Genomic DNA, 10,000 nt, shown 5'->3' on the forward strand with positions numbered 1-10,000 from the left:
TCTCTGTCCCTCTCCCTGTCTGTCCCTCTCCCTGTCTCTGTCTGTCTCCCTCTGTCCCTCTCCCTGTCTCTGTCCCTCTCCCTGTCTCTGTCCCTCTCCCTGTCTCTGTCCCTCTCCCTGTCTCTGTCCCTCTCCCTGTCTCTGTCCCTGTCCCTCTGTCTGTCTCTGTCCCTCTGTCTGTCTCTGTCCCTCTGTCTGTCTCTGTCCCTCTGTCTGTCTCTGTCCCTCTGTCTGTCTCTGTCCCTCTGTCTGTCTCTGTCTGTCTCTGTCCCTCTGTCTGTCTCTGTCCCTCTCCCTGTCTCTGTCTGTCTCCCTCTGTCTGTCTCTGTCCCTCTCCCTGTCTCTCCCTGTCTCTGTCTGTCTCCCTGTCTCTGTCCCTCTCCCTGTCTCTGTCCCTCTCCCTGTCTATGTCTGTCTCCCTCTGTCTGTCTCTGTCCCTCTCCCAGTCTCTGTCTGTCTCCCTCTGTCTCTGTCCCTCTCCCTGTCTCTGTCCCTCTCTCTGTCTCTATCTGTCTCCCTCTGTCTGTCTCCCTCTCTCTTTCTCTCTGTCCCTCCCCCGTCTCTCTCTGTCTCCCTCTGTCTGTCCCTCTCCCTCTCCCTGTCTGTCCCTCTCCCTGTCTCTGTCTGTCTCCCTCTGTCCCTCTCCCTGTCTCTGTCTCTGTCCCTCTGTCTGTCTCTGTCCCTCTGTCTGTCTCTGTCCCTCTCCCTGTCTCTGTCTGTCTCCCTCTGTCTGTCTCTGTCCCTCTCCCTGTCTCTGTCTGTCTCCCTTTGTCTGTCTCTGTCCCTCTCCCTGTCTCTGTCTGTCTCCCTCTGTCTGTCTCTGTCCCTCTCCCTCTGTCTGTGTCTGTCTCCCTCTGTCTGTGTCTGTCTCCCTCTGTCTGTGTCTGTCTCCCTGTCTGTGTCTGTCTCCCTGTCTGTGTCTGTCTCCCTCTCCCTGTCTCTGTCTGTGTCTGTCTCCCTCTGTCTGTCTGTGTCTGTCTCCCTCTGTCTGTCTCTGTCTGTCTCCCTCTGTCTCTGTCTGTCTCCCTCTGTCTGTCTCTGTCCCTCTCCCTGTCTGTCTCCCTCTCCCTGTCTGTCTCCCTCTCCCTGTCTGTCTCCCTCTCCCTGTCTGTCTCCCTCTCCCTGTCTGTCCCTCTGTCTGTCTCTGTCTGTCTCTGTCTGTCTCTGTCTGTCCCTCTGTCTCCCTCTGTCTGTCTCCCTCTGTCTGTCTCCCTCTGTCTGTCCCTCTCCCTGTCTCTGTCTGTCTCCCTCTGTCCCTCTCCCTGTCTCTGTCTCTGTTCCTCTGTCTGTCTCTGTCCCTCTGTCTGTCTCTGTCCCTCTGTCTGTCTCTGTCCCTCTGTCTGTCTCTGTCCCTCTGTCTGTCTCTGTTTGTCTCTGTCCCTCTGTCTGTCTCTATCCCTCTCCCTGTCTCTGTCTGTCTCCCTCTGTCTGTCTCTGTCCCTCTCCCTGTCTCTCCCTGTCTCTGTCTGTCTCCCTGTCTCTGTCCCTCTCCCTGTCTATGTCTGTCTCCCTCTGTCTGTCTCTGTCCCTCTCCCAGTCTCTGTCTGTCTCCCTATGTTTCTGTCCCTCTCCCTGTCTCTGTCCCTCTCCCTGTCTCTGTCCCTCTCCCTGTCTCTGTCCCTCTCCCTGTCTCTGTCCCTCTCCCTGTCTCTGTCCCTCTCCCTGTCTCCGTCCCTCTCTCTGTCTCTGTCTGTCTCCCTCTGTCTCTGTCTGTCTCCCTCTGTCTGTCTCTGTCCCTCTCCCTGTCTGTCTCCCTCTCCCTGTCTGTCTCCCTCTCCCTGTCTGTCTCCCTCTCCCTGTCTGTCTCCCTCTCCCTGTCTGTCCCTCTGTCTGTCTCTGTCTGTCCCTCTGTCTGTCTCCCTCTGTCTGTCTCCCTCTGTCTGTCTCCCTCTGTCTGTCTCCCTCTGTCTGTCTCCCTCTGTCTGTCTCCCTCTGTCTGTCTCTGTCCCTCTCCCTGTCTGTCCCTCTCCCTGTCTCTGTCTGTCTCCCTCTGTCCCTCTCCCTGTCTCTGTCTCTGTCCCTCTGTCTGTCTCTGTCCCTCTGTCTGTCTCTGTCCCTCTGTCTGTCTCTGTCTGTCTCTGTCCCTCTGTCTGTCTCTGTCCCTCTCCCTGTCTCTGTCTGTCTCCCTCTGTCTGTCTCTGTCCCTCTCCCTGTCTCTCCCTGTCTCTGTCTGTCTCCCTGTCTCTGTCCCTCTCCCTGTCTATGTCTGTCTCCCTCTGTCTGTCTCTGTCCCTCTCCCAGTCTCTGTCTGTCTCCCTATGTTTCTGTCCCTCTCCCTGTCTCTGTCCCTCTCCCTGTCTCTGTCCCTCTCCCTGTCTCTGTCCCTCTCCCTGTCTCCGTCCCTCTCTCTGTCTCTATCTGTCTCCCTCTGTCTGTCTCCCTCTCTCTTTCTCTCTGTCCCTCCCCCGTCTCTCTCTGTCTCCCTCTGTCTGTCTCTGTCCCTCTCCCTGTCTGTCCCTCTCCCTGTCTCTGTCTGTCTCCCTCTGTCCCTCTCCCTGTCTCTGTCTCTGTCCCTGTCTCTGTCTCTGTCCCTGTCTCTGTCTCTGTCCCTCTGTCTGTCTCTGTCTGTCTCTGTCCCTCTGTCTGTCTCTGTCCCTCTCCCTGTCTCTGTCTGTCTGTCTCTGTCTGTCTCTGTCCCTCTCCCTGTCTCTCCCTGTCTCTCCCTGTCTCCCTGTCTCTGTCCCTCTCCCTGTCTATGTCTGTCTCCCTCTGTCTGTCTCTGTCCCTCTCCCTCTGTCTGTGTCTGTCTCCCTTTGTCTGTCTCTGTCCCTCTCCCTGTCTCTCCCTGTCTCTGTCTGTCTCCCTGTCTCTGTCCCTCTCCCTGTCTATGTCTGTCTCCCTCTGTCTGTCTCTGTCCCTCTCCCAGTCTCTGTCTGTCTCCCTCTGTCTCTGTCCCTCTCCCTGTCTCTGTCCCTCTCCCTGTCTCTGTCCCTCTCTCTGTCTCTATCTGTCTCCCTCTGTCTGTCTCCCTCTCTCTTTCTCTCTGTCCCTCCCCCGTCTCTCTCTGTCTCCCTCTGTCTGCCTCCCTCTGTCTGCCTCCCTCTGTCTGTCTCCCTCTGTCTGTCTCCCTCCCTCCCTCTGTCTGTCTCCCTCCCTCCCTCTGTCTGTCTCCCTCCCTCTCTCTGTCTCCCTCTCTCTGTCTCTCTCTCTCTGTCTCTCTCTCTCTGTCTCTCTCTCTCTGTCTCTCTCTCTGTCTCTCTCTCTGTCTCTCTCTCTCTATGTCTCCATCTCCCTCTTCCCCACTTTCTCTCCATCTCTCCCTCTCGGTCCCTCTCTCCCACTCTCACTACATCTCCCTCTCTCCCCACGTCTCTCTCCCTCTCTCTCCATCCAACGTGTTTGATATATTTTTTCTGTGTTCCAAGATGGATATCCAGGAAACTTTTATGCGACAGGCGATTGCTGGGAGAACCAAGTGGCAGAGGTTTAGGATCTACATAACCCGTCTGCTAGTGAACCTCTTGATTCTGGCCGTGTTAGGGGCAGCTTTCTACGCTATTTATCAATCCACCGAATTCTCCCAAGCCAACTCGACGGTGAGAATATTCAATATAAATCATGGGGACTGACCCCTCGCTGGGGGTGGAGGGGGAGGGGGATGGGTCTCCCCGTGGGGACTGACCCCTTGCTGGGGGGAGGGGGATGGGTCTCCCCGTGGGGACTGACCCCTCGCTGGGGGACAGACTACGACGGGTGTATAATTTCTGGTGTTTGGGTTCCGCAGGAGCCGGGTGTGGCTGGTCTGCTGCTCCAGTACCTTCCGTCCATGGTGATAACAGCAGCAAACCTCATCACCCCCCTCATCTTCAACCAGCTCGTCACCTTGGAACAATACTCACCCGAGACCGAAATCCAACTCTCTCTGCTCAGGTACCCCTGCTCAGTGGGCGGCAGGACTCACAGACCCTCAGGCCCAGAGCCACTCCCTCCCTCCCTCCCTCCCTCACTCCCTCCCTCCCTCACTCCCTCACCCAGACCCCAGAGCCACTCCCTCCCTCACTCCCTCCCTCCCTCCCTCCCTCCCTCCCTCCCTCACTCCCTCCCTCCCTCCCTCACCCAGACCCCACAGCCACTCCCTCCCTCCCTCCCTCCCTCCCTCCCTCCCTCCCTCACCCAGACCCCACAGCCACTCCCTCCCTCCCTCCCTCCCTCACCCAGACCCCACAGCCACTCCCTCCCTCCCTCACTCCCTCCCTCCCTCACTCCCTCACCCAGACCCCAGAGCCACTCCCTCCCTCCCTCCCTCCCTCCCTCCCTCCCTCCCTCACTCCCTCCCTCCCTCCCTCCCTCCCTCCCTCCCTCCCTCCCTCCCTCCCTCACTCCCTCCCTCACTCCCTCCCTCACCAGACCCCACAGCCACTCCCTCCCTCCCTCCCTCACCCAGACCCCACAGCCACTCCCTCCCTCCCTCCCTCCCTCACTCCCTCCCTCCCTCCCTCCCTCCCTCCCTCACTCCCTCCCTCCCTCCCTCACCCAGACCCCAGAGCCACTCCCTCCCTCACTCCCTCCCTCCCTCCCTCCCTCCCTCCCTCCCTCCCTCCCTCCCTCCCTCCCTCCCTCCCTCCCTCACTCCCTCCCTCCCTCCCTCCCTCCCTCCCTCCCTCCCTCACTCCCTCCCTCCCTCACTCCCTCCCTCACTCCCTCCCTCACCCAGACCCCACAGCCACTCCCTCCCTCACTCCTTCCCTCACTCCCTCCCTCACTCCCTCCCTCACCCAGACCCCACAGCCACTCCCTCCCTCCCTCCCTCCCTCCCTCCCTCCCTCCCTCCCTCCCTCACTCCCTCACTCCCTCCCTCACTCCCTCCCTCACTCCCTCCCTCACTCCCTCCCTCACTCCCTCCCTCACTCCCTCCCTCACTCAGACCCCACAGCCACTCCCTCCCTCACTCCCTCCCTCCCTCCCTCCCTCCCTCCCTCCCTCACCCAGACCCCACAGCCACTCCCTCCCTCCCTCCCTCCCTCCCTCCCTCCCTCCCTCACTCCCTCACTCCCTCACTCCCTCCCTCCCTCCCTCCCTCCCTCACTCCCTCCCTCACCCAGACCCCACAGCCACTCCCTCCCTCACTCCCTCCCTCCCTCCCTCCCTCACTCCCTCCCTCACCCAGACCCCACAGCCACTCCCTCCCTCACTCCCTCCCTCACTCCCTCCCTCACTCCCTCCCTCACCCAGACCCCACAGCCACTCCCTCCCTCCCTCCCTCACTCCCTCCCTCCCTCACTCCCTCCCTCCCTCACTCCCTCCCTCACCCAGACCCCACAGCCACTCCCTCCCTCCCTCACTCCCTCACCCAGACCCCACAGCCACTCCCTCCCTCCCTCACTCCCTCCCTCCCTCCCTCACTCCCTCCCTCCCTCACTCCCTCACCCAGACCCCACAGCCACTCCCTCACTCCCTCACTCCCTCCCTCCCTCCCTCCCTCCCTCACTCCCTCCCTCCCTCACTCCCTCACCCAGACCCCACAGCCACTCCCTCCCTCCCTCCCTCACTCCCTCCCTCACCCAGACCCCACAGCCACTCCCTCCCTCCCTCACTCCCTCACCCAGACCCCACAGCCACTCCCTCCCTCCCTCACTCCCTCCCTCCCTCCCTCACTCCCTCCCTCCCTCACTCCCTCACCCAGACCCCACAGCCACTCCCTCACTCCCTCACTCCCTCCCTCCCTCCCTCCCTCCCTCACTCCCTCCCTCCCTCACTCCCTCACCCAGACCCCACAGCCACTCCCTCCCTCCCTCACCCCACACTCATCCCTCCCTCCCTCCCTCCCTCACTCCCTCCCTCACCCAGACCCCACAGCCACTCCCTCCCTCACTCCCTCCCTCCCTCCCTCCCTCACTCCCTCCCTCCCTCCCTCACTCCCTCACTCCCTCCCTCACCCAGACCCCAGAGCCACTCCCTCCCTCACTCCCTCCCTCCCTCCCTCCCTCACCCAGACCTCAGAGCCCCTCCCTCCCTCACTCCCTCCCTCCCTCCCTCCCTCACCCAGACCCCACAGCCACTCCCTCCCTCCCTCCCTCACTCCCTCCCTCACCCAGACCCCACAGCCACTCCCTCCCTCACTCCCTCCCTCACTCCCTCCCTCACTCCCTCCCTCACCCAGACCCCACAGCCACTCCCTCCCTCCCTCCCTCACTCCCTCCCTCACCCAGACCCCACAGCCACTCCCTCCCTCCCTCCCTCCCTCCCTCCCTCCCTCCCTCCCTCCCTCACTCCCTCCCTCCCTCACTCCCTCCCTCACCCAGACCCCACAGCCACTCCCTCCCTCCCTCACTCCCTCCCTGCCACCCTCGCTCACTCCCTGCTTCCCTCGCTCCCTCCCTCACTCCATCCCTGCCACCCTCGCTCACTCCCTGCCTCCCTCGCTCCCTCCCTGCCTCCCTCGCTCACTCCCTGCCTCCCTCCCTCACTCCCTCACCCAGACCCCACAGCCACTCCCTCACTCCCTCACTCCCTCCCTCCCTCCCTCCCTCACTCCCTCACCCAGACCCCACAGCCACTCCCTCACTCCCTCACTCCCTCCCTCCCTCACTCCCTCACCCAGACCCCACAGCCACTGCCTCACTCCCTCACCCCACACTCATCCCTCCCTCCCTCCCTCCCTCCCTCCCTCCCTCACCCAGACCCCACAGCCACTCCCTCACTCCCTCACCCCACACTCATCCCTCCCTCCCTCCCTCCCTCACTCCCTCCCTCACCCAGACCCCACAGCCACTCCCTCCCTCACTCCCCCTCTCCCTCCCTCCCTCACTCCCTCCCTCCCTCCCCCTCTCCCTCCCTCCCTCACTCCCTCACCCAGACCCCACAGCCACTCCCTCACTCCCTCACTCCCTCCCTCCCTCCCTCCCTCCCTCACTCCCTCCCTCCCTCACTCCCTCACCCAGACCCCACAGCCACTCCCTCACTCCCTCACTCCCTCCCTCCCTCACCCCACACTCATCCCTCCCTCCCTCCCTCCCTCACTCCCTCCCTCACCCAGACCCCACAGCCACTCCCTCCCTCACTCCCTCCCTCCCTCCCTCCCTCACTCCCTCCCTCCCTCCCTCCCTCCCTCACTCCCTCCCTCACCCAGACCCCAGAGCCACTCCCTCCCTCCCTCCCTCCCTCCCTCACTCCCTCCCTCCCTCACCCAGACCCCAGAGCCACTCCCTCCCTCACTCCCTCCCTCACTCCCTCCCTCCCTCCCTCCCTCACCCAGACCCCAGAGCCACTCCCTCCCTCCCTCCCTCCCTCCCTCCCTCCCTCCCTCACTCCCTCCCTCCCTCACCCAGACCCCAGAGCCACTCCCTCCCTCACTCCCTCCCTCACTCCCTCCCTCCCTCCCTCCCTCACCCAGACCCCAGAGCCACTCCCTCCCTCAGTCCCTCCCTCACTCCCTCCCTCCCTTCCTCCCTCCCTCCCTCCCTCCCTCCCTCACCCAGACCCCAGAGCCACTCCCTCCCTCACTCCCTCCCTCACTCCCTCCCTCACTCCCTCCCTCACTCCCTCCCTCCCTCCCTCCCTCACCCAGACCCCAGAGCCACTCCCTCCCTCCCTCACTCCCTCCCTCCCTCCCTCACCCAGACCCCAGAGCCCCTCCCTCCCTCACTCCCTCCCTCCCTCCCTCCCTCACCCAGACCCCAGAGCCACTCCCTCCCTCACTCCCTCCCTCCCTCCCTCCCTCACCCAGACCCCAGAGCCACTCCCTCCCTCCCTCACTCCCTCCCTCACTCCCTCCCTCCCTCCCTCCCTCCCTCCCTCCCTCAGCCTCCACACGGTGATACTCAGCCCTGTTCCCTGCCGACCTGACTGTGTGGTTGTCTCTGTAGGTCTGTGTTTCTGAAGCTAGCCAGCCTGGGTGTGCTGCTGTACTCTCTCTGGCGTCAGATAACCTGTGACGGGGACATGATTTCGGCTGCCAATTGCCAGCTCTGTGGCTACAACTACAAGCAATACCAGGTCAGTGAACATAACCTGTAGTCCCGTCCCCAGCCTCCCCACACTGACACACACTCACACACACTCACTCACACTCACACACTCACACTCACACACTCCCTCACACACACTCACAAACACACTCACACACTCACTCACACGCACACACACTCACACAAACACACTCACACACTCCCTCACACACTCACAAACACACTCACACACTCACCCACACTCACCCACACTCACCCACACTCACCCACACACACCCACACTCACCCACACTCACCCACACACACCCACACACACTCACACACACTCACACACACTCACACACACTCACACACACTCACACACACTCACTCACACACACATACACACTCACACACACACACACACACACTCACATACACACACACACACTCACTCTCACACTCCCACACACACACACTCCCACACACACACTCACACTCACACACTCACTCACACTCACACTCACCATCCCACACACACTCACACACTCACTCACTCACTCACACACACTCACACACTCACTCACACACACACTCACACACACACTCACACACACACTCACACACACTCACATACACACTCACACACACTCACACACTCACACTCACTCACTCACTCACACACTCACACACTCACACACTCCCACACACACACTCCCACACACACACTCCCACACACACACTCCCACACACACACTCACATACACACACACTCACACACATACTCACATACACACACACTCACATACACACACACTCACACACTCCCATTCACACACTCACACACTCACACACACTTTCACATACACTCACACACACTCACACACACTCACACACACACACTCCCACACACACACTCCCACACACACACTCCCACACACACACTCCCACACACACACTCACATACACTCACACACATTCACACACATTCACACACATTCACACACACTCACACACACTCACACACACTCACACTCCCACACACACACTCACTCACACTCTCACACTCACACTCACACTCACACTCACACTCACACTCACACTCACACTCACACTCACTCACACACACACACTCACACACACACACTCACACACACACACTCACATACACACACACTCACATACACACACACTCACACACACACTCACACACTCCCACACACACACTCACCCACACTCACCCACACTCACCCACACTCACCCACACTCACCCACACACACCCACACTCACCCACACTCACCCACACTCACCCACACACACTCACACACACTCACACACACTCACACACACTCACACACACTCACACACACTCACACACACTCACTCACACACACACACTCACTCACACTCTCACACTCACACTCACACTCACACTCACTCACACTCACACTCACACTCACACTCACACTCACACTCACACTCACTCACACACACACACTCACACACACACACTCACATACACACACACTCACATACACACACACTCACACACACACTCACACACTCCCACACACACACTCACCCACACTCACCCACACTCACCCACACTCACCCACACTCACCCACACACACCCACACTCACCCACACTCACCCACACTCACCCACACACACTCACACACACTCACACACACTCACACACACTCACACACACTCACACACACTCACACACACTCACTCACACACACATACACACTCACACACACACACACACACACACACTCACATACACACACACACACTCACTCTCACACTCCCACACACACACACTCCCACACACACACTCACACTCACACACTCACTCACACTCACACTCACAATCCCACACACACTCACACACTCACTCACTCACTCACACACACTCACACACTCACTCACACACACACTCACACACACACTCACACACACACTCACACACACACTCACACACACACTCACACACACACTCACACACACACTCACACACACACTCACACTCCTACAATCCCACACTCCCACACTCCCACACTCCCACACTCCCACACTCCCACACTCCCACACTCCCACACTCCCACA

The 10,000-nt window shown here is 60.5% G+C and overlaps 1 protein-coding gene across 1 annotated transcript in view; it reads left to right on the forward strand.

Annotated features, from left to right (window-relative positions):
- LOC121275187 (transmembrane channel-like protein 7) overlaps positions 1-10,000 on the forward strand; it is a gene marked incomplete at its 3' end in the record, with an annotated part of 52,666 nt that overhangs the window by 28,410 nt on the left and 14,256 nt on the right. Inside the window, exons 8-10 of the mRNA XM_041182606.1 lie at positions 3,366-3,536; positions 3,725-3,870; positions 7,806-7,935. Coding sequence (XP_041038540.1) covers positions 3,366-3,536; positions 3,725-3,870; positions 7,806-7,935 — 447 coding nt within the window. The remainder of the gene's footprint in view (positions 1-3,365; positions 3,537-3,724; positions 3,871-7,805; positions 7,936-10,000) is intronic.

This window comes from Carcharodon carcharias, unplaced genomic scaffold, assembly GCF_017639515.1.
Source record: "Carcharodon carcharias isolate sCarCar2 unplaced genomic scaffold, sCarCar2.pri scaffold_722_ctg1, whole genome shotgun sequence".
Classification (NCBI taxonomy): Eukaryota; Metazoa; Chordata; class Chondrichthyes; order Lamniformes; family Lamnidae; genus Carcharodon; species Carcharodon carcharias.